The sequence below is a fragment of the Trachurus japonicus genome, chromosome 14 (genome assembly GCF_045865225.1).
Source record: "Trachurus japonicus isolate A0001 chromosome 14, Traja_1.0".
In the NCBI taxonomy this organism is placed as follows: domain Eukaryota; kingdom Metazoa; phylum Chordata; class Actinopteri; order Carangiformes; family Carangidae; genus Trachurus; species Trachurus japonicus.
Window position 1 is genome coordinate 26532806 of NC_140920.1, and position 25113 is coordinate 26557918.

At 41.4% G+C, this 25113-nt stretch overlaps 6 protein-coding genes across 6 annotated transcripts; 2 read left to right on the forward strand and 4 right to left on the reverse strand.

Moving 5' to 3' along the window:
* Positions 1–764: 764 nt before the first annotated feature.
* LOC146974928 (claudin-4-like) lies at positions 765–23005 on the reverse strand. Its single transcript, XM_085798656.1, has 2 exons — positions 22789–23005; positions 765–1825 (listed from the first exon to the last, which is right to left on the reverse strand). Exon 2 carries the CDS (start codon positions 1596–1598, stop codon positions 1041–1043), a length of 558 nt encoding a protein of 185 aa, XP_085654782.1. The 5' UTR covers positions 1599–1825; positions 22789–23005; the 3' UTR covers positions 765–1040.
* LOC146974929 (claudin-like protein ZF-A89) lies at positions 3175–3856 on the reverse strand. The gene has a single exon (XM_085798651.1). The coding sequence runs from the start codon at positions 3807–3809 to the stop codon at positions 3177–3179; it is 633 nt and encodes a 210-aa protein (XP_085654777.1). The 5' UTR covers positions 3810–3856; the 3' UTR covers positions 3175–3176.
* Positions 8767–9777, forward strand: LOC146974930 (claudin-4-like). The gene has a single exon (XM_085798655.1). The coding sequence runs from the start codon at positions 8834–8836 to the stop codon at positions 9464–9466; it is 633 nt and encodes a 210-aa protein (XP_085654781.1). The 5' UTR covers positions 8767–8833; the 3' UTR covers positions 9467–9777.
* LOC146974931 (claudin-4-like) lies at positions 11090–11780 on the reverse strand. Its single transcript, XM_085798654.1, has one exon. The coding sequence runs from the start codon at positions 11735–11737 to the stop codon at positions 11105–11107; it is 633 nt and encodes a 210-aa protein (XP_085654780.1). The 5' UTR covers positions 11738–11780; the 3' UTR covers positions 11090–11104.
* LOC146974932 (claudin-4-like) lies at positions 12819–13987 on the reverse strand. Its single transcript, XM_085798650.1, has one exon. The coding sequence runs from the start codon at positions 13800–13802 to the stop codon at positions 13158–13160; it is 645 nt and encodes a 214-aa protein (XP_085654776.1). The 5' UTR covers positions 13803–13987; the 3' UTR covers positions 12819–13157.
* On the forward strand, positions 22657–24220 carry LOC146974933 (claudin-4-like). The gene has a single exon (XM_085798647.1). It carries the CDS (start codon positions 22965–22967, stop codon positions 23634–23636), a length of 672 nt encoding a protein of 223 aa, XP_085654773.1. The 5' UTR covers positions 22657–22964; the 3' UTR covers positions 23637–24220.
* Positions 24221–25113: the final 893 nt, after the last annotated feature.

Here is a 25113-nt window from a genome sequence, read left to right on the forward strand (position 1 = left end):
TATCTTGAGTTATGCAGCAGTGAGATCTAACCTGAGCTGCAAAAAACAAGTAAATTCAACCAAGTTTATCCACTGTGAAGTTGTAATAATTCTTGGCAGGTCCTCAGAGAGAAAAGTACAGCTGCATTTCTCTTGCCTAGCTCCTGAGTAAGTGGCCTCTCAACAGGTGTAATGTTTTTCTATTGAGCAGTCAGATGACAAAGATCAACAGGGATGTGCAAAGGGATGCGTTAGTGAGTAGTCCGTCAATAAACAGAGGATATTTAAATACCCCAGAGCAAACCTAAATCAAGTTTTTCAGGCCTTTAAGCAAAGTGAAACGGCTGCTGTGACACATCTTCTTCTGTGGGGGCTGAAAATTTTACATTTTTTATATTAGAAGTGAAAGAGACAAAAATGCAAGACTTCAAAAATACAAATATAGACAGTGAATTTATTGACAAGTTAGAATACAAAGGATATAAAGTCAGCTGTCTCCTTACAGTTGACTAGTACAATTTAACTTTTGTTCTTTAAAGAGAAATAACTTTTTCTTACAGATTTACTTTATTTTACAAAGCTGTATTCACACAATTTATTCACTGCTCTGACAATAACTTTCATATGTCAATATTGTAAGTATAAAATCAACATTAAACATCATAATAAAAGTCCTTTGTAGTGTTAAAAAGTAATTATTCTTGCAACATTTATAATTTTTCTTTTATATACTAAGAAACCGATATCAAAGTCATCACATTATACAACTATTAGCTTAACCAGACTTCATTTTCTTTTCATTCTTCACTTTAAAAACAAACCACAAACAACACTGGTTGTTATTCTGGTTACAGTCTACATCATGACTGTGCTTCACATTTTAAAGTTTTACATGGATATTAAACTGATTGGTTGTGAAATGTCAGTACAGTGCAATTTAAGACTGAAAAAAAAGAGCTTCAATCAAATGAATAAAGTCCATCACAGTGAACACAGGACATTTTCAACTAGAGTGTAATTAAGGGATGCCATGTTGGGCTCCGTTCTCTCTCTTCTCTGCCTCAGCACTTGAAGGTGCTACACAGCACGCCTCCTCCAATGACGAGCAGAGCCCCAGATGCCCAGCCCACATATATGGAAGCTCCGAGCTCCCCCCTCCTCTCGCTGCTGGGCAGTGGGTTGTAGAAACCTGTGATGATGCTGTGAGCTGACCAGCTGACAGGAATTAGACACAGGAGCCCCGCGATTATGAAGGCCACACCTCCACCCACGCCGATGTTGTTTTTGGTCAGCCTGTCGTAGTCAAAGAAGCTGGTGCAGCGGGCCCCGACCACGGTGAGCCCGATGGCCACCACGCTGGCAGCAATGGAGGCACAGACCAGAGCTCTGGAGGCCTGCAGGTCCTGAGGTAAAGCCAGGACAGAGTCATAGGCCTTACACTGGGAGTGGCCTGTGCTCTGGATCACACAGTTCATCCATAAACCCTCCCAGAAGACCTGAGAGGTGATGATGTTTGCCCCAACAAAGGCTGTCACCTTCCACATTGGCAGCCCGCAGATAAGGATGGTGCCAAGAAAGCCCACGATGGCCAGACACACACCAACGAGCTGGGTCCGCATGTTCCCAAAAAAAAAGATCCAAAGCCTGTGTTCAAAAGTTGTTTTAAATGTCAAAGACACCGCCAAAAAATGAGCTGAAAATCATTTTGAACACAAGCTTTCTGTCGGCCGTCAAGCTGCTGGTCGTGTTTGGCTGTTTGGCTCTGCAGGTATGAGAAGGAGCAGTATAGGGAGGGGACTGTGCTAGTTTGCAGATCAGGTTTCCTGCTCGTCCTGATTCCTGCGTGCTATGAATGAGAAAAACAAAAGAGATCTTGAATGAAAAACTGCTTTGTGACCCAAAGTAAAGGCTTTAAGACCTGATCAGCCATGTTCAGAAATATAAAAGCAAGATATGAGTAAACATGAAATCATGACAACTTCAAATTTCTAACAGGTTTTCTTTTCTTTCTTTTTTTTTTACAAAAAAAAGCAAACTACCTGTACAGAGCTCAGAAGAAAAAAAAACACACACAAGGAAGATCAAACACCTATAACCTACATGGAAGGAAAAGTATTGTAAACACCAGTTTGATCAATGCTCAGGAACACGTTACTGGTTTTATACTGAAGAAGGAATCTATATGACAGGAATGCATTTCCTGTAGCTATGTTGTATAGGCTAAGTCAGCATCACGTTGTTTAATCTTGATCATGTGTCAAAATGTACATCTGTTCCTTTAATGCTGACTCGACTGCATTAAAGAGGAAGTGGTTTGTGTTTGCGTTATCTGACACATCGGAACAGGTCGTGAAAGATCGAGGCCAGTCCTCTCACGAGCAGTGATGTCATCCAGGATAAGAGACCACCTACCTGTGAAGCTGTAAAAAAAAAAAAAACTGATTAAGTTTTTTCTTTCCTCTAAATAAATGTGGAAGTGGTTTAATTTAATGGAAGTGATACTTGTTTTGTAAAGCTCAGCATGCGTGATTGTGGTCAGGATTGCTGAGGAGACATTATGTAGTGTTACCAAACTACATCCCTCTTTGATGCCAGTGTACTACAAGTTTTGCAACTTTTTCACAAGCTGCTTGTCAGATCTTTTAGTAGGACATTAATTGAAGCTGAAATAACTTCAGTTGTGTGGTGCATTGGTTAAAGCCAAGTGACAGTGGCATAAGTAACACGGTTCAGCAAGTTAAATGATTGAATAAGCTAGTCTTTCAGCCAAATGTATTGTTCATGCTAGTTACCTGAAACAGTGAATTGGCTGACACCTGTGCTTTTCCTGCCAAGTCTGTATTAAGTGCGAGCAGTGCATGTAAGAGATTTACTCAACCCTGGCCTCACAATAGCGGTGCTTAGTGCATCCTAAATAAGCAAAGCCATGTTACTGCTTGGATGTTATCATTTAGTGCCATGAATTAAATTTCCAAAAGGTAAGCCAAAACTGAAGCACACATGCTAACCAGGCTAAAATTCAGCCCTCGAAAGCCCACGAGTGTCTTTGGTAACATGCACCCAACACAGATAAGGACAGCAATTGTATAGGAAAGTAAAATTTATTAAAAGTGATCATTAAAACAAGGTTAACATATAAAAACATGATAAGAGTCCAATTTCCTGCATGTGCAGACACTGAAGTAGCGACTGGCATTTCAAACGTAGGCTCCTCCACTAGCAGCCGAGCGTGGGGCAGAGTATTTGACGGAGTATCTGCTGTCCTTACGCTGCTGGCACTGGCAGCAGAGAAGGGCGCCGCCGATGAGCATGAGTCCTGCCGACCCCCAGCCGATGAACAGCGACGCTCCCAGCTCCCGCCTCTGCGCGTCTATCACGATGGGGTTGTAGAAGCTCCTGATGACCTCGTTAGCCGACCAAGACACGGGGATCAGGCACAGGATGCCGCCGACGATGAAGAACACCCCTGCGACAATGGCTACCTTGCTCTTGGCCGCCTCGTCGTCGATGCAGTTGGTGCACTTCCCCCCTGCGACGGCGAGCAGGATTCCCATGAGGGCGACCAGGATGGAGATCACGACGAGGGCCCGGGCCGCCTGGAGGTCTCGGGGCAGGGCCAGCATGGAGTCGTAGACCTTGCACTGCATCTGGCCGGTGCTCTGCTTCACGCAATTCATCCACAGGCCCTCCCAGAAGACCTGCGCAGTCACAATGTTGTTCCCAATGAAAGCAGTCACCTTCCACATCGGCAGGGCGCAGATGATGATGTCTCCCAGGAAGCCGATGGTTGCCAGGAAGGTGCCGAGGATCTGAAGACCTGCAGATGCCATGTTTGTCACTCAGTGCTCTGAAACAGTGATTTCTGACTCTGGACTCTCACCTGCAGCTCTTATACCCACATGGCAGCTGTGGTTTCTCCTGATTGGCTGTTCCAGATTATTCAAATTGAAACCACCTGTGGTCGTTAAGTGGCTCCCATATTGGAAGAAGATGATTTGTGGAGAACCTATTACTGCCCATTCGTTAAATGTTTTATATATGTTGATATGATATTTACTCTTATGTAATGCTTTCATAAATTTTGCCTCTGAACAAATGGTACTTTATTCCATTTGAAAAATCTCCAATAAAAAAAAAGTATATTCATGTTTTCTTTTCTATTTAAATCACCACAATTTTTTCTTCTGTTTTTAAGTCAACAAATTAAATTAAACATTTTTTTGTTTTATTTGAGGGGGGGGATTGTTTTATTTTTTATTTTTTTATAAATATTACATTGATTTCTCTATCTTTTATCTGGACCAGGGAAGATAAAGACATGAAGTTTCACATTTATTGCCACAGCCTGTGGTGCAGCATTCTGCATCATGAAACCACATTTACTGATACACTCCTGTTTTACATCTGAAGAAACTGAAGAGACGGTGGACGGCCGCCCACTCACCACTAATCAGGCTGACTGACTCCACCTGTGCTGATGAGTCAGTGAACACAGCTGAGCTCCTTTGTCCTCAGTTTTTCTATGTGAGGCAAACACTCAGGACAGATGAACCAGTTTTATGTGTATATAGTTGTAAAAGTAACAAATGAGCTCCTTTGGCATGTCCCACTTCAATTAGATTTGTAAGGTTATGATGCATAACATCGAGTTCAGTTTTTCCAGTGAAACTGTCCAACTTGACCAATCAGGTAACACAATGTTTTTCTGACTGAAAGACATGTTGCTGAATGCTTTACAGTTTTTCTCAATTGCTCAAACACTAAACAACTGTTGTCTGAACCAACTGCTCAGTGCCCTGAATCCATATATTGAATTGGTCACCCTTTTGGCACTTTTCACCTAGTTAGACACAACTTGCAAACCTATTCTCACCCACTAAAACACATTTTGCACTGTCATGCACTTGTGTTGCATAATAGTATACACAGGTAGCAAAAGTGAAACTCGATCAACACAGCAACTCAAAATTGATCACGCTTGTGGCTAATGATGTAGTTTGAACATTGCAGTTTAGAGAAAAGGATGGAAGGTTTCAAGAAATGTGTCTTAGCAATTGAGAAAAAACTGTGAGAGGATGTGTTTTCTGTGCTAGTCACACTAATCTGAGAGCAGTGTGTGACTGTATCACCCATTCACATCTAAAAGGATGAGCACTGAGCCCTGACTTAGGAAGAGAGGATCTTATCTTACCTGATCTTGTTTTTCCTAATCTTACCACTAAATTGATTACCTCTAAAGATAAGGATATTAGGGATTACAAATCATCAATCATTTATCCATAAACACTTTTTTTCTTGCAATGATCCCTTAAACACTAACAAATAATATATGGTAATAAATATTTACACATCTTTTCACAAGCCCCCATCAGTCCTATACAGTGTTGAGTGGGTAAAACCTATATGTAAATGAGAATAACACAAATGCTAACAACCAATGCAAGGATCATTTTGAAATACAACCCAGACAGTTTGCAGTTCATGCAGTTTACCTTTCAAATCAGAAAATGTTTGGTTTTTATCGGCCAATGCAGACACCCATGTGAAAGGCTTGGAAATAATCCATTAAGTCAGCCAGCCAGTAAATCAGTTGAGACATACGTATCTGTAACTTTAAGTTAAGTTCAACTGTACATGTATGTATGTATGTATGTATGTATGTATGTATGTATGTATGTATGTATGTATGTATGTATGTATGTATGTATGTATGTATGTATGTATGTATGTATGTATGTATGTATGTATGTATGTATGTATGTATGTATGTATGTATGTATGTATGTATGTATGTATGTATGTATGTATGTATGTATGTATGTATGTATGTATGTATGTATGTATGTATGTATGTATGTATGTATGTATGTATGTATGTATGTATGTATGTATGTATGTATGTATGTATGTATGTATGTATGTATGTATGTATGTATGTATGTATGTATGTATGTATGTATGTATGTATGAATGTATGTATGTATGTATGTATGTATGTATGTATGTATGTATGTATGTATGTATGTATGTATGTATGTATGTATGTATGTATGTATGTATGTATGTATGTATGTATGTATGTATGTATGTATGTATGTATGTATGTATGTATGTATGTATGTATGTATGTATGTATGTATGTATGTATGTATGTATGTATGTATGTATGTATGTATGTATGTATGTATGTATGTATGTATGTATGTATGTATGTATGTATGTATGTATGTATGTATGTATGTATGTATGTATGTATGTATGTATGTATGTATGTATGTATGTATGTATGTATGTATGTATGTATGTATGTATGTATGTATGTATGTATGTATGTATGTATGTATGTATGTATGTATGTATGTATGTATGTAGGCTATGTATGTATGTATGTATGTATGTATGTATGTATGTATGTATGTATGTATGTATGTATGTATGTATGTATGTATGTATGTATGTATGTATGTATGTATGTATGTATGTATGTATGTATGTATGTATGTATGTATGTATGTATGTATGTATGTATGTATGTATGTATGTATGTATGTATGTATGTATGTATGTATGTATGTATGTATGTATGTATGTATGTATGTATGTATGTATGTATGTATGTATGTATGTATGTATGTATGTATGTATGTATGTATGTATAACCGCTGGCAATATGGAATCACCACTATTGGAGGGGGTTCATTTAGTTGTAAAGGGCAAATCACGGACATGCCACAAAACAATTTTTTATTGAAAAATGCCAACCTTCTGGCTTTTCTACACGCATCTCTTATTCATATATTTATTTCTTTTTATTCTGTGTTTTAATACACTATGTGTTTTTATGTCTTACATGTATTTTTACTCAGTGTGTTGTGATCTGTGTTGTTGTCTGTATTGTCTTGCTGCTGCTCTGTGACATTTTTAAATTTCCCCTCGGGGATTAAATAAAGTATTTCTAATTCTAATTTAAGAAACAATTGAAGAAATATTGTTGTAGACAGTCACAATTTTATTTTTTAGATCAAGTAGAGGAAAATATTATGGAATCACACTGGCAGCATCAAAGATAGAAAACTTAAAGCAATGTTTTGAAAACAGAAAATTCACAAGAAAACAAATGAGGAACAAATGGGTGCAAACTGGAGTCAACGTCTGTGGCTGAACTGTAAGAAACCGCATAAAGGAAATGGGATTTACATACAGAAAGACAAATGAAGGCCTTCATTAACACCTAAACACAAAAATACATGGTGGGCTAATGAAAAGCAATCATGGACTATGTGGATGACTGGATGAAAGTGATATTCAGTGATGAATCGCGAATCTGCATTGGGCAAAGTGATGATGCTGGAACTTTTGTTTGGTGCCATTTCAGTGAGATTCGTGAAGATGACTGCCTGGAGAAAACATGAAAATTTCCACAGTCATTGATGATATGGGGCTGCATGTCAGGTAAAGGCACAGGGGACATGGCAGACATTACATCTTCAATAAATGTACAAGTTTACATTACATATACAGTTTTTGGACACTTTTCTGATTTCCATCAATTGAAAGGATGTTTGGCGATGATATCATTTTTCAAGATGATAAATGAATCTTGCCATAGAGTAAAACCATGAAAACTTTCCTTCAAAGAATTCATCACTTTCATCCTGTCATCCACAGTCCATGATTGCTTTTCATAGACCACCTTGTCTTTTTTCTTTTCTATTTAGGTGTTAATGATGGCCTTCGTTTGTCTTTTCTGTAAATCCCATTTCCTTTATGCGGTTTCTTACAGTTCGGTTGATTCCAGTTTGCACCCATTTGTTCCTCATTTGTTTTATTGTGAATTTTCTATTTCCAAAAAACACATTGTTTTATGTTTTCTATCTTGATGCTACCAGTGTGATTACATAATATTTTCCCCAGAATTGAGTGATTCCTTTTTTTTTTTCAACTTTTTGATCTAAAAAAAAAAAGAAAAAAAAACTGTCTACAACAATTTTCTTTCTTGTTTTTTTTAATTTTTTTTTTATTGTTTCTTAAAGCCAGAAGGTTGGCATTTTGAATAAAAATTGTTTTGTGGCATGTCTGTGATTTGCCCTTTTTCTACTAAATTAAACAACTAAATGAGAGAGTGGTGATTCCATATTTTTTTGCCAGCGGTTGTATTATTGTATGTAAGTGTATCTAAGCAGTTTTTTTTAAAATTATTATTTCAGCTCTTTCAGCTGCTCAGTGTTTGAGCTGCACATGGAGAAGTGTCCTTTACACTCAGCCTGTCCCAGCTTTTATTTCACTGGTTATTGTGATTACTCTTGTAACATCACTCAATCACTTTCTTTTCAACAAAATCAACATTTTCTCATGTTCTACTTTTACAGATTAAGCTGCTCCACAATCTTCCCCTCACATCCACTGGCAGCTGGGAAAGGTTCTGACTGGAAATCATTGTTTTTCCATCAGAGAGGATTTTGTTAATCCACTGTTGTTTGCAAAGCACTTTGAAGTGAATGTTTTTCTGTATATCTCCCTGCTCCATAAAGTTCATGTTCAACTTTTCACAACTTTCTGATACATAAGCTTTTCTTTGAGCCACAGTGTTCAAGCTCTTTTTTCTCTCGTTCTCTGAGCTCTGCAGGGGCACCAGAGGGCCTCTTTGTAGGACAGAAACACCTCTGAACTCAAAAGGCAGCATGATGGATGTCTCTATCTAAGCACTGGAGCCAAAAGCCCACCCAGAGGAGGAGGCTGCTCAGGGGCATCGGTGGGTCCTATAAAATTTCCCCGTGGTGCGAGAGCTTTTAGAAGGCAGGTCAGTGAGGAGCTGAGATACAGCGATAAAAAGCAGACACACCAGCGGACAGCGATGGCGTCTTTAGGCCTGCAGATTCTGGGCGTCGGGCTGGCGGTGCTCGGATGGATAGGAAACATACTCATCTGTATGCTGCCCCTGTGGAAGGTGTCTGCTTTCATTGGGAACAACATCGTGGTGGCTCAGACCATCTGGGAGGGACTGTGGATGACCTGTGTGGTGCAGAGCACGGGCCAGATGCAGTGCAAGGTGTACGACTCCCTGCTGGCCCTGCCTCCAGACCTCCAGGCGGCCCGGGCCATGGTGGTCATCGCCATCTTGTTCTCTCTGTTTGGCCTGCTGCTGTCCGTGGTCGGGGGCAAGTGCACCACCTGCATTGGAGACAAAGCAGCGAAAGCCAGAGTGGCCATCTCAGCAGGTGTTTTCTTCATCCTGAGCGGGGCTCTGTGCCTGGTGACCGTCTCCCTGCCCGCTAATACCATCATTAAGGATTTCTACAACCCCTTGGTTCCTGATGCCCAGAGAAGAGAGCTGGGTGCGTGTTTGTACGTGGGCTGGGGAGCGTCAGGGCTGCTGCTGATCGGCGGCGCTCTGCTCTGCTGTCAGTGCCCGTCAGGAGGAGACCGCTACAATGGACCCAAGTACTCCCCACCCAAGTCCACAACACCTGGGAAGGAATTTGTCTGAGCTGGAGGATCCCTCTGAGTGACTGGCTTTACATGTAGTACAAACCTGCTGCTTATCCAGATGTGATTTGCAGTTTGACTAATTTTTTATTTTTTTTATTCTAACTAACACACTGTTGCCTGTAGTTTCTGAGGTATACGTGAGATTATGATGTCTGTGCCATATTAGACTAATGCATCACTGTGTTAGGACTGGAGTTGAATTCTTTTTTTTAACTCAGTCCTTTTTGTCATGTTATAATTTCAATATTAATTCAGACTCTCCTGGTGTTTTTTATTGTGTTTTTGCAACATGGGCACTTCAGAAAGATTCATGTAGCCTATTCACTGCGTAAACTTCATTTTTCAATCTTCAAACAATTTTATTGCTATAATAATAAACATTTTTCTTTTTGTCAAATGTTTTTTTATTATTATTCTGCCTCATCTAGTGGAATATAACAAATAATGAAAATTATTATTATTATTATTATTATCTTCAACAAATAATGCACCTCACACAGATGAAATAGCCATTCTGCGTAATTCTTTTATATTTGATATTGTACATTTTCTGTAAATGTACTTTTAACCACAAGTAAATGCTGTTTTTACCAAAGATAAAGGTGTGACTGGCCTATTCTCAGCTATGAGGGATCAACTGTAAAAGGGACAATGGTGGACAAATTACAGCAGGGTATTGTTTTTCTTCCCAGACTGGTTTCAGTTGAAAATGTCTGTAAACAAAAAGAAAGCCATTAAAGAGGTTTTGGATATATCATCCTGACAAGAGTTGGCAGATGTGCGCTCTTATTGGGCAAAGTGTAAATATCCATTCTTCGCAGATAAAGAGCAGTTTCTTAGCAACATGAATCCCAGCATACACAGTGCACTGTTGTCTCAGGCAGAGGCGTCCGTTTTACTGAAGACAGAACTGTAGATTATCGTCCTAATACAAGGGCAGTCGATTACAGCATGGAAAACATCTCAGCGAGATACATTAAATTCCCAGGAGTCTCACTCCCCTGAATTCCTGAAAGCTTTACCATGAGGAGTCCAGTGCAGCTCGGTGCAGGTGCAGAGTGAGTGTGAGAAAGAAAAGGCGTCGTGTGAACAAAGGCTCTTTATTCATGGCATTTCAAAGACCATTTAAAGACCAGCAATGATCACAAATCACAACAAAATAAAAAATAAAAAAATCACAAATTGATTTAAAATGCACATTTTACATTATGGCTTTTTTCCTATTATTATTCTGGATTATTAGTCCTTTGAAACTTCTCTGGGCAGAAACCTGAGCAATATAAAAATGAAATGTGTATTTGTGAAAACAAAAACTAAAAAACATATGACAGTGTACATTTTGACAGGGACAACCTGCCACCACACAACCAGTCAGTCATCAAGGCTTTTTGTCAATACATGACCTGGAATGTGTTGTGTTATGGTGATCTTACAATATTACAATGATTTCTAAAAGTAATAATAATTCTGATTCTGATTCAGAGGATGTTCCTATCAACCAGTCACACAGTGAAATGTTATTTAGCTTTCTGTTCATTCACTGTTTTCAACATTAGCAATATCATTTCTCATCAATTGTTAGAAATTGACTGAAAATATACTGGGGCACCTTCTGCAGCCGCGGCAGGCGAAACGCTCACACATAGTTAGTGTTAGTGGAGGCTCTTGCATTGGTGAACTTTGCAGGGGTGTAGGGTCTCTCGTCTTTTGGGGGGCAGTTGTTGCAGAGCAGGCCCCCACCCAGCAGCAGCAGCGCAGCAGAGCCCCAGCCGATATAGAGCGAAGCCCCGAGCTCCCTCCTCTGAGCCGAGATCAACAAGGGGTTGTAAAAGTCCTTGATCACTGCGTTGGCTGACCACGACACCGGGATGAGGATCAGAAGGCCGGCGATTATGAAGATCACGCCGGATGCGATGCAGGCTTTGGCTTTGGCCGCTCCATCCTCCAGGCAGTTCGTGCACTTTCCTCCGACCACGGCCATGAGGACGCCAAACACCCCGCAGATCACCGCGATGATCACCATGGCCCTGGCGGCCTGCAGGTCACGGGGCAGGGCCAGCATGGAGTCGTAGACCTTGCACTGCATCTGGCCCGTGCTCTGGACCACGCAGTTCATCCACAAGCCTTCCCAGATCACCTGCGCGGTGACGATGTTGGCGCCAACGAAAGCCGTCACTCTCCACATGGGCGTGGCGCAGGTGATGATGGTGCCCAGCCAGCCGATGAAGGCCAGCACTACGCCTATGATCTGGAGACCCTGAGAAGCCATGGTTGTGCCACTGCTGCAAGAAGTCAGTCTCGCAGCTGCTGGAGGAAGTGTTGCAGCGTTCTGGTGCCCTGCGGTACACACTCTGGGATGATAACTGCTTCCCGTTGTGGTTTTAAGGCTTTCAGGGTGGAGTTTGGAGGATGTGACACAAAAAGGGGGATGGCTGAGACCTGATATCTGCAACCCTTGTTTTCTCCCTCTCTTCATTGTTCCCGTCCATACAAGCTTTGTTTCCTCAAGCAAGGCTTCCAGACTGAAAACAATGGCTCCAGACCTCTCACACAACACACACACACACACACACACACACACACACACACACACGCACATACTCACACACAAACCCACTCACACAGGTTAAGCCTTGAACAAACAAAAACTAGTGTGGGTCAGTGCATTCAGCTGAAACTGATCAGGAAGAGGGTTTTTTTTTTCTGAAACACACAAAAGTTCCTTCATCCAGTCTTTATCTTAAGACTGACAATTAACCCTTGAGTTAGGGTTACAATTAAAATTGATCAACTTGCCTGTGAGTGAGTGTGTATGTTGTGTAAGAGACTTAAATTAGGGTGCATGCCAGATGCTTTAAAGGAAATGTTTACTTGTTAAGATGACGATCAGATCTTCATTTTAAGAAGTAAAAAAACACGGTGTTGGGGCAAACTACAGAGTAAAAACATAGGTGAGCAACCAGATGTAAGTTTTTCCTAGCATTGCAGTATTTGCAGGAATGAAAAATGTGTCCTGAGAGTCCGTGTAAAAGCACAAATACCTGTGCCTGTGGGCTCGGTCTGAACAAAGAGCAGCCAACGTCCCTCTTTTGTCTGCCACACCTAAACCAGATCTACAAGAAAGTCAGACAATAGATCATCTCAAATGCTGTGACAGTGACAACCCTTGTTGTTAAAGCAGTGCCAGTGGTGAATGGACATTTGTGCATCTCTTTATGTGTAAAACCGTATATAATTAATATCAAAAACAGTGAACACAGAGACGTTTGATAAAGCACGTTGAATAAAATGTTCATTTTACCATTGTAGGTATGGAAATAAGGAGCAAAAGTGATCTCAGTTTTGTAAACAAATGATTTATTTACAGCATAACCAGCCCGTCATGAATCTCATACACATAGTTCATAAAAACAGCCCACTTAAACATGACAAAATAAGATGATATAGAATAGGTATACTGATGAAAGAGTGACAGTTATTAACAAACATAGACGTAAAAGTAACTGCGCTAACATATTAGATTGGATTTCCTCTTTGGGTGTGGTTCTTCCTTTCAAACACTCATGAGAAGAAACTTTTTGATCAGGTAGCGTCCTGAATTATCAACACTCAGTTGCCCAGGAGCACCGGTGCATTTGTCCCAAAAAAAAAATCTGTATTTTGTGGAAGTCATGTACCAGTCTCTAGTTTCACACATAGTCTTTCCCAGATGTTGGTGCAGAGGCGTCGGACCTGGCAGCCTTGTACCTTGCAGTGTAGGGCCCTTCATCCTTTTTGGGGCAGTTGAAGCAGAGCATCCCCCCTCCGATGAGCATCAAAGCAGCTGCCCCCCACCCAATGTAGAGCGCAGCGCCCAGTTCTCTCTTCTGAGCGCTGATCAGCAGCGGGCTGTAGAAGTTGCGGATGATGGTGTGGGCCGTCCAGCAGACGGGGATGAGGCAGAGCACTCCAGCTATAATGAACATCACGCCGGATGCGACGCCCACCTTGGCCTTGGACGATGGATCCTCCACACAATTGGTGCATCGACCGCCGGCTACAGCGAGCAGGATAGCCATGACCCCCACCACGATGGCGACGATGGTCAGGGCCCTGGCGGCCTGCAGGTCGCCGGTGAGGGCCAGCATGGAGTCGTAGACCTTACACTGCATCTGGCCTGTGCTCTGGACCACGCAGCTCATCCAAATCCCTTCCCAGATCGTCTGTGAGGTGACAATGTTGCTGCCAATAAACGCACTCACCTTCCACATGGGAAGGGCGCACACGACGATGGCACCGATCCAGCCAACGATGCCCAGAGCAGTGCCCAGCATCTGAAACCCAGTAGACACCATGGTGGACAGTGGATTTGTCTCCTTTGTCTGTTCCTTCAGATGAAACTTCTTCCTCTGCTGCAGTTGTGACTTGAAAGCTGTCTCTTGTTTGCTGCCGTTCCTCTTCCAGTGATGTTAGCCTGTGGCTTGTTTGTCTCCTTTTGTGATTCTGTTGGTCAGGTGACTGTTGCTGAATGGGGGAGGACTCAGAGTGGAGCAGGTACATATGGTAGAGGAGGAGGAGGAGGAGGAGGAGGTGGAGGAGGAGGAGGAGGAGGAGGAGGGGGAGGGGCCAGGTGGGAAAATATCTAACCGTCATCAGTCCCTCCACCCCTAACCTCCACAAACCCACAACCTGTTTACCATCTCTCACTGATCCTACTCCACTAAATTCAACAACAGGTCAACAACATCAGGTTTGCATGCAGCACCGCATGATTAAACACAATTTCTACACAAAGGAAGCATCTTGTTAAAGAGAAGGGGGATGGTAACAGCACTTTATTTAACATCTCCCCCCCCTCAGCTCCCCTCCTCCGCCTCCAGTTTCACCTGAAGCAGCAGGTGGGCGGAGTCATGTCCCAAGTGAGAGGTGACTCACTCTGTTTTAAATGACAAAAACTTCACACTGACCATATATGGTCTTGTGCCCAGTGACGTTGTGTCACACCTTCAGACGCTATGGATGGCATGCCACGAGAGTCAAAGTAGATACCAGTGCTGTGAAGATGCCATCAGCCATGTGTGACAAATACATTCTGAGGGAGATGTGTACAATGTGTGTTTCGGTTTTGCTGCGGGACAGGCAGCAGGAGCGGATGTTTGTCTCACAAAGCACAAGACAGTGACATCACCACCACCACACCTGTCCCCCACTACAGTACGTGTTTGGTAAGGTTTATGCAAATCTTAAGTTTTCTAAATGCCTAGTTAATAGATTAAAAATTAATTCTGCATTAACTTTGTGGCCATGATAGAAACATTTCCTCATCATAAGTACCCAAACTTTTTATATTTGTCCTCTGGTTAATCTGGTTTCAGGGTAATACCCATACATTTTTAGGCAGGAGATGACAGCTGTCAAACTTAAAGGGATAGTTCAACATTTTGGCAAATTGGCCCATTGCCATAATCCCTAGTTTTAGGAGTAGGTTTGTTACCTTTATTTGTGGGTGCAAGCTGTTTTTAGAACAGCGGAGCAGAGCTGCGAGCTGCTCAGAGCTACGCTACAGAGGCTGATGGGATTTCTTGGTTTCCCTCATCAAACTCATCAAATACACAATCCAACAACTCTAAAACGCTCTGGTGAACAAGTTGTGACCTGCACATTCACCACGCTATGTGATAATAACGGAAGGTTACGAGACGGAGTTGTTTTCGAGGTAAATTCATGGAAAATGCACGTTCCTGTCGAGGGCAGTTTTTTGGCAAGCAGTCTCTGCATTCTCCTTGAAAACAACTCTGTCTCATAACGTTCCGTTATTATCTTACTATCTACAACTTGTCCTCGAGAGCGTTTTGGAGTTGTTGGATTGTGTATTTGATGAGTTTGATGAGGGAAACCAAGAAATCCCATTAGCCTCCGTAGCGTAGCTCTGAGCAGCTAGCGGCTCTGCTCCGCCGTTCTAAAAATAGCTTGCACCAACAATTAAAGGTAACAAACCTACTGCTATGACTATAGGGATTATGGCAATGGGCCAATTAACTTCAAATCAACTTAGTCTTGATGGTCTTGGACACTGTTCTGTGTTATGCGACTGTATTCCTACATCCCTGAAAAACAAACCAAAAAAAGTTGTCTATTATAATAATCACTGTGCTTAACAGTGTCCCTGGAAATTGAAATCATTTCTGCTGGTGGAGAAACAACACCAAGGAGCAAGTTAAAAATTAATCTCCAGTTTAATTCAAAACATTGAGACCTTTGAGCTACGGGCCCACTGCACTCACACCGTGTGCGCTTTCATGAGTTTAACACTCACTGATCTTAAGTTTCACTCTAAACCACATGATAAATGCAAACAGCTTTACTGAAGCTGAACTAACCAACTGTGTCCAGAGGTTGGCACTGTGGGAAATAACAGCAAGAAAATATATTTGAACTCATTACAGTAATTCTCAGTTAATTTCCCCTCATTCACCAACAATTTCCACCTCTACGGCTACATGCCACCAACATACCGTATACTGTATGACAATATCAGAACTCCCATCTACATAAGCAGAGGGTGAAATACCGCATTTTTACACATGGAGTCACTAAGGTGAGGTGTTTTTAATGAGACGCACAGTGTGTGAGCCTTGTGACGCACGCTCTGATATAACTCAGGTGGACCCACCAATGTGATTTCATGAAGTTAGACTGAAGTTAGATAATTCATGAAATGCTGCACATGGAGTGAAATGTGAACTCCCTCACCCATTCTCTTATTTCAACATACTCTGAATTACAAAAAAAGAGAGCACTTATATGGAGAGATATTACAAAATGAATGTGGAATGAATGAGGTCATGTGAAGAAGACCTCTGTTATGTTCAGTCTGTGTGAAGGCTGATTGTAAGTGTGAACAAATGGGGGGGGGGTTCAGATATGATCTCAGAAAGGAGCTTGTACTGGAAATTGGTGAAGGTGGAGCTGGGACGGAGGGAACAAACAGGGGTCAGTCTAAGTGCAAGTGATATGATATACAACATATTTGACAGGTCTGGATTTTGAAACTTGTAAACATTGTAAAACTGACATCAGATGGATTTGTCTCCTCACTGCCCTTCCCTGCTCTGTCCAATGGGAGGCAGCAGCTTCTCTACTTTGTGTCATAACCTGCCCTGAGTTTCCCAGAAGTGACTGTGAGAATCATTTACAACCCACAGGAGAAAGAGACCTGATAAAGCAGAATCTAAATTTAAAAGTAAACATATAAACGCTTTCAGTTTAGTTTCACACACTTATTAGTTTTTTTATTACATTTGATTTACATGCTCGTGCATTTAGCAAATGTATCAAGCAAAAAAATTCTATACACAAAGAGACAGAAGAATGTCGAGGCTGTTGTGAAAGTGTGGCATCAAAGAGCTTTTAACTGCACGCACTTCTTCATGTGTCCATAAATCTCTAAGCAGCCGTTAAATCCAAGGCCTCTGGCTCTTTCAGAAGACTCATTATTTAGTAACAGAGAGTCCTTTTATAGAGCAGTATCACCACTGACCAGTGACCCAATATGGGCAGCCAGTGGAAGTCCCTGTCTGTCTTTGAAATGGGCAGTTTGAGACGAAAGGCTGATGATTGTCAAAAGGAGACGTTTGAAGAACACAGACACATGAATGTGAATCTCATGCTTCAAAGCTGCCTTTAAAAACACTAGCTATATGGTATAATGTGAATTTTTTTTTTTTTTTTTTTTTGCATTATTTAAATTTAGGGTGTAACACATTTGCCAGGTCTGCTCAGGGAAACAGTTTTTATGACATCACACTTTCACTCTGAAGATTAAAGAGGATGTGTTCAGGTTTCTATGGCTGTTTTGCACGTTTCCAGTGGTGTGACCACAGTGTGATCTTTTCACGCGCCAAATACTTTTATTGACTTAAAAAATCAAATCATGTTGTGCAGTTTGAGAAAACAACTGTGGTCAAGTTTCATGTTAAATTAATTAATTAATTACTTCATGTGAGGATAATTAGCCTACACCATTATTGAGTTTGACTAAATTGTTGTTATAATTTGTTGGCAAAGTCCAGTGGTAAAAAAAAAAAAATATTATATGCTGCAAACATTGTGATACACCATACCATCTTAAGTTAAAGTAAAATTATACTTAGATATGTAAGTATTTGCAAGAAAATGTTTTAGATTTTTTTCAAAGTTATAGCCCTCCTGTGTCAGTGTTACATCATTATATTGCTGCATCATTATGATTGAGGAGTAAATATAGTAAAGTAAAGTGGTGCTTTATTGTCATACAGTAGTTAGTGGAGGTGGAGCTGCACACATAAATCACATGTTTAAATGAGTCACTGTGAAGCTCACACACTAAAGTCACTCCTGACATCCAGAAAACATGAAGATCAGGAATCAAACCAGCGGACTGCATCGCTACATGTGCCTTTACTTGTACTTTAATTTTTACAGCACCTTAAGGAACACAGTATCAGTGCTTTCAGTCTATAGTGATATTTTATAAGCGTCTTACCCCCAGTGTTCAGGTTACTACTATACGATCATCATTTTGGCAAGAGTTGAAACATGCAATCTATCTGAATCGCCATTGGCAGTTGCCCAATTAGATAAACCTGTTGTTCAGACAGTCTGCCCTCTGACATTGCCTACACATTTAAGTCTCCACACACTGAGCTGGGTTTGATGAAGGATCGTGTGTGTGTGTTTTCTCCCTGCCGCTGGAGAGGAGGAAGAGCTCACACAAGTAAATAATAAGGAAATGGGTGATGTGGCTGCTTACCGAAACTCATTTGTCATAGACAGAGAGGCTGAGTGAAACTCCCTGACTGCGCAAATCAGTGGAGGCGTATCTGTGGGGATTTTGCAGTGTTTCTAAATAATAAAAAATGTGCTAATGAACAGTGAATATCTGCCCACGTGGTTAGAATTTAAGTTCCATTATGTACAATTATAAAGTTGGATATGTAGATATATTGTCAAGCTTTTCATTTTTATTCATATTCACATATTACATAGGCAATCTAATCAAATATTGACCAATTTTAAGGATCACTGTCACTGTTATAAGTGATAACTGAATTCCTAATACTCTGATGTGCAGGAATATGACTCCAAATGACCACATGTCATTCATGCAGTTGCTGAAGAACTCATTGTAGCCTATAAGTGCAGTCAAGCAGCACCTAGAATCAAATCAAATATCCATCAAATATCTCCTGTTTAAATACGGAAACAAAGAGTCTAATAGAGTTTACAGTCGGACATGATTTGAGCAGTTGGTGTAGTTTGTTTCCTTCCTAAACAGAAGATAATCAGAATGAATTGCCTTTAATCAGGCTTTATCTTATCGCGGTTACAGGTTCAGCCATTCTTTTAGCAGGCCTGTTTGACTATAATATTTAAGTGTGATAATGGGTACACGTATACAAGATAAAAGTGTGTCAGATTGCGCTAATGGCAGCAAGTATTGCAAAAAAAAAAAAAAAGTATTGCAACGATCGCTTGGGCAAACTGGTAGGTTTCATACAGCACAGTATATGGGTCAATACTGATAAAGTCACTCAGACCTGGTGTGAACAAAAACTAGAGCACTGACATGGTCTCATTTCTAAGAGTCATTCAGGCCAAGACCGTTCAGGACCTGTGTCTGTCTCCGATCATTCCTCCTCAATTAGTCTTATTTCTTGTTTGTTGATTACCAGTTTTACATTTAATATTCCTGTTGACACAACCTCCTGGAAAGGTATTTAAAGAGAGAAGCCTGATTATGTTAAACATAATTTCAACAACAGATCCTACCATCAAGTTCTGTCTGAATCGGGGCCTTGACAGATTATTAAACACCAAGATCTGTATGTGTGTGTGTAGTAAATGGCTGTAAAGTCTCCAACATTGAGTGACGTTTGCTTAATTCCACGAGCAGTGGAAGCAGTGGTGAACAAGCAGTCACATAAGAGCAGATAATAATAGACCACTCACACACTTAAAGGGATAGTTCGACATTTTGGCAAATTGGCCGATTGCCATAATCCCTATAGTTTTAGGAGTAGGTTCATTACCTTTATTTGTCGGTGCAAGCTATTTTTAGAACGGCGGAGCAGAGCCGTGAGCTGCTCAGAGCTACGCTACGGAGGCTAATGGGATTGATGATGAAAAACAGGCCCCGACGGGAACGTGCATCAGTGGTTTTACATGAATTTACCTCGAAAACAACTCTGTCTCGTAACGTTCCGTAATGGAGACATAAGAAAAATTTATGAAATGGAACTGAATGTTGCAATGGATTGCAATTTCATTGGTGTGTGATCCAGTGTTTTAAGGTCTGTTTGCAAATGACAACATAGGTTTCATAGCTGATTGGGTGACCTGGCCCTGGACAGTTACACTTTAAGAGAAATATGATAAAACCATAGCATGCATGTATAACTGACAGATGTAATTCAAGTTAGTCTTGATGGTCTTGGACACTGTTCTGTGTTATATATGTGCTTCATATGTTTGTTGCTGAAAACTTTGTGCTTCATTTTGTGTCATAAATGCTCCAAGACATGAAAACAAAGAGATAGTTTGCTTCAGTTTTTAGGCCAAAGTAGTAAAGTTGTTACATGCTGTCCCGCAGTTGAAATTATACCTATTTTTGGAGTTTTACAAAACCAAAATTCTGACTAATTTCAAATATAGTAAAGATCAAAGGCAAATAAGTTGATGGATTATAAGACACTGGTATATGTCAAACTTCCATCAGGATTTTTTTTTACCCTTTCATTTTTTTTAAAGCAGTACTAAAGAACTTTCAGTTTTGGTTGAGTTTGGCGGTGCCTGTGGACCAAAGCGGTAGTGTTTTGCCTGAAGAAAGACTCATTTCCCATGAACACTAGCGTGAAGCCCTGTAAATATCCTGCATTAAAATTAACAGAAGACATCAAAACTAAGTTTCTGTTTCCAGTGGATCATTTCAAAGTGAAAACACAAACATAATCCATTGCTAAAGTGCCATTTTGCCTGTTCCCTCCTTGTTGTGACTCGCAAAAGTGAAAGTGAAACTTAAGTGAGAGCAGGGTTCCTACCATGCTCCTCAAAGCTGCTTAGTGCCAGAGAAAGAGATACAGACCCCCTCAGGCCATGACAGAGGTGCCATTCAACTTGTTGTAAGTCGATGTATCATCACAAAAGTTATGAAAATATTTTATGAAGGTTGAAAAGTTCCTTAGTGTTGGTTTAAAGGGACAACAAGGATTTTGTATTTGGTTATAAAAATGTCCCATATTAATGTGGATAAATCTACGTTACCCACTTGTTAATGGGTCCATTTTCGAGAAATATATCATTTTGTCTTTATCATTATTTTGTTATTATTATTAGTGGTGGAAATGCTGGGCGAGCCGACCAGCATTTCCTACTTTCACACACTACCCGGCGGATCATGAGATCAACGGCGCCAAATTGCCGTTTATGGTCAGAACTTCGATGGTATCTGATCGTCTTTGAACCTCCAACTTTTATTCTTGATGAATGAAAACATTCTTGGCAAGAGGTCCGTCTTGCGCCGGTCCAAGAATTTCAATGTGCGTGCGGAGGCTCATGGTAAATGTAGTGTGAAAACACTTCCTCTTGTCCTCTGACACTTCTTCCATTTCAGCTTCAGATCCTACCTCATCATCTTGTTCGTAATTTTCCTCGACTTCTGACTCTTCTTTCATTTCAGCTTCATCATCTTGTTCATCATTTTCTTCGACTTGTTCCATTTCTGCAGTGGTTGATGTTGTGGGGGCTTCTTAAGAGGAATTAGCATGTGGTCTGTATGTTAGATCTATCACCTCATCATTATTTTCCTCCTCTTCTGACCCTGAATCCTCCTCATCAGCTGATTCTTCCTCCTCTTCCTCAGCATTTTCCTCCTGGTCATTTGTCTCCACACCTTCATTGAAAATTAGTTCATGAGCCTCCTTTGCTGTATACTGCTTCTGCCTCCTCATTTTGCTGCCTGTCTCTCAGAGTAAAATGTAAAATGCCCCAAAATCTGTGAGAAAAGACCTGATTGTTTTTTGTTTATGTTTTTTGTTGTCTTGATAATCACTTGACCCCATACATCAAAGGGTGTGTGTGTGTGTCTGTACACCTGCCTGTATGTGTCTATGTGTGTGTTTGTCTGTGTGCACATGCCTGCGTGTGCGCACTCGTGTGTGTGTGTGTGTGTGTGTGTGTGTGTGTGTGTGTGTGTGTGTGTGTGCGTGTCTGAACACCTGCCTGCATGTGCCCACCTGTGTTACGTTTGTCTGTGTCAGTGCACATGCCTGCGTGTGCGTGCGCATGTGCATGTGCATGTGCATGTGGGGAGGGAACGGAGGGGGTTGAGAGGGTTCATCTGTATGTTCAGCAGTATGGTGTGACAGAATTTGCCCCATTGAACCCATTTGTTTTCTGGGGTCATTTTTAACCCCATGAGGACAAATAACGTTACTAAGTTCAATAAAACACCCATAATTCAATTAAATTACTTCAATTTTTTTTTTTTGTGAAGATCATAGTATTGAACAACCCCCATTATTTTCAGACCATTTGATGAAACAACAAACATTTGATCAAAAATGACCCCAGGACAACACAAGGGTTAAGCATTTCTAGTTTGACATTAACTCAAATTTTACTATATGACTGCCTATAGACTGTGTGACCCAGTGGGAATGGTACATGGTCCTGCAATAAAAACTGTGACAAGTCATTTTGAGACAATAAAAACGTGACACGTCATAATGAAGCACATCTGCAAAAATCTATGAAAACAGAATGTCCTGCTAAAATTGAATCCCTTCTTCTGTCACATACACTGCCTCTCTGTGCAAACACAGAAGCATGCACACTCCCATTCTCCTATTCTCTGGACACACACACACATCTAATGGAATACATGTTTGCATATCCGTTACAGTCTCATGTGGTCTCCTATCAACCACATTACGAGCTGTGCCCTGGCCACTCATTACCTACTGACAGCAATAAAGCTGACACACCCAGAGCTACCATGGGCAAAAGGTTAAACCATAAAAATACTCCTCATTCGAAGCAGCTCACAATCAAACAACAACACACCCCGGTGGTAAACGAGGCCAGCGCTCACGGACTCACCTGATTGGCTTTTTTGGGCCAGTGATGTAATGTCTTAGGGGGGGGCTTGACCAGTTAGTAATAAAAACGATAAGGGTCATTGCCTACTTAAGAGCAGTGGAACACGGGAAACAACTTCTGAGCGAGCACGTACATGCAGCAGAGAGTTTGTGCTGAGGACTGAGACCAAACAACACTCGACTGGATTCAGGAGCAGGTGCTTACCTCGAGGAGGAATCGTGGCTGGTGGAAAGAAGGGTCGACTACCGGGAGCTTGAAGGGCACAAGTTGGGAAAGAGCTTGAGGAACACTGCGAGGAGGAGAACATTCAGACGGAGAGCAGAGAGAGGACAAAGAAAGGAGCTTTTGATTGACAGAGGAGACGCCTGTCTGGGTGAACAATGGTTTCTTTTGGACTTGAAGTGGTCGGTGTCACCCTGTCAGTGCTCGGCTGGGTGCTGTGTATTGTCAGCTGCGCTCTGCCAATGTGGCGGGTGTCTGCCTTCATTGGCGCCAACATCGTGACGGCTCAGGTCTACTGGGAGGGCCTGTGGATGAGCTGCGTCTTCCAGAGCACGGGCCAGATGCAGTGTAAGGTCTACGACTCCATGCTGGCCCTGCCCCAGGACCTGCAGGCCGCCAGGGCCCTGACCATCGTCGCCATCATCTTGGGCGTGGTGGCCCTCCTCATCTCCATGGTGGGAGCCAAGTGCACCAACTGCATCGAGGACGAGGGCGTCAAAGCCAAGGTGATGGCTGCTTCTGGGGCGGCGTTCATCACAGCGGCCCTGGCGCAGATCGTGCCCGTCTCCTGGTCGGCCCACACCATCGTGATCGAGTTCTACAGTCCGCTGGTTCCTGCAGGACAGAAGATGGAGATCGGGGCGGCGCTGTATCTGGGCTGGACCGCTGCAGGCCTGCTGCTGATTGGAGGGTCCATTCTCTGCTGCAGTTGCCCTCCACGGGAAGAGAAACCCTTGCGGTACAGCATGCCGCCGCAGAGTCGCGTGGCGTACTCCGCTGCGCCGAGGTCAGTGGCTCAGAGCTCCTACACCAGGAGAGACTATGTGTGAAGGTGGAGAACAGAAGGAGTTATTATCATGAGCTTCTTACATGTATCCTGCTTATTTTTTACATGTTCAGGAAATGTGTGATAAAATGTTTAAAAGTGATTATTACACTGGTTCACCTGGAACCAACTGCTCACCAGAGAAGGATGACGAGATCAAAAACACATGTTTTTTTGATGAATGGATTTGGAAGTACTCTGCAGTAGTTTGATAAAACTGTTTACATGTAGCCATGTAGCCACTGGTATGAAGCAAACAGAGAGGAATTAGCATCAAAATACAAAGAGAGAAAATGCAGTAAAATATTTTGGAGAATGTGATTATTGTCAGAGTTCAGAGTACTTTTCCAGTAAAACTGATATTTTACATATTTATTTAAATCCAATGTGGATGTTCTTTATTGTACTGATCAGTGTGTGCATGTGAGGTACCATGTCGTCAATTATGTAAAGCAAACTGAGAGACTTGTGTAACTGCAATGAGCTTTCAAATGGCATTTTTCATTTTTTTTATGTTGGGATTAATATATTTCTCGACAGACTGATAGTCACAGATATGAACCTTACACAAGTGGGCAAAATGAACTTAGCTCTGGGCTCCGACACAAGGTCAAAATGGTGTCGGCATAAACTGTAAAAAAGACTGAGGGAAGTTCAAATGTGAGTGATTTTATTTGTTTCCTCATCTCTGTCACATTTCACAGTGTTGTGTTTCTCTGTTCAGATGTTTTCTACAAAGATTGAAACTTTTCTGTGGCATATCTTTTGGACCTTTGTTGTATAGACCTTGTATGTGTTTGACTTTTATTAAAATGTTGTGACTTGACGAATGACAAATTTTTGTTTTTGTTTTTTTTAATCTGCTTAATTGATTACAATATCTAGGATAATACAACATAATATAGGAAGGTGCAATTGGGTCACTTCACGAGGACTAAACCCAAAGAAACAACTGGAGCACTCGATATAATGCAGATATTTAATGATACAGGTGCACCTGGGTGAAGTGACCCAATTGCCCCAATTGCACAACTGAACGGAACTCAATTTCTTAAGTTTTGTTTTTCAGTTTGAGTATCTGATGCATGTGGGTTTCCTGTCTTGATCAAAACACACACACACAGGGTTTTACGTGGGTTGTTGGAGGCCTTGGGTGGTGTGGTGGGTGGGGGTGGGTATTTAGGTTAAAGTGGAACAAATTTTATTTTTTATTTATTTGTAAATTCCCTGTCAAATCTTAGGACTATGTTTTTGTATTGTACACTGCCAAGATGAGAGTGAAAAATAGTGAAAAATTGAAGGGGGTATGAATACTTTCCATACCCACTGTAGACGGTATCTATTCACATTATTTTTAAACTTGCCCGGATCTAATTAATGTAGTGTCTTTTTAGCTAACATCAGGTACCTCACCTCTCATCTCTATGTACACGCACACACACACACACACTATCTTTGTGAGGACACTCATTGACATAATG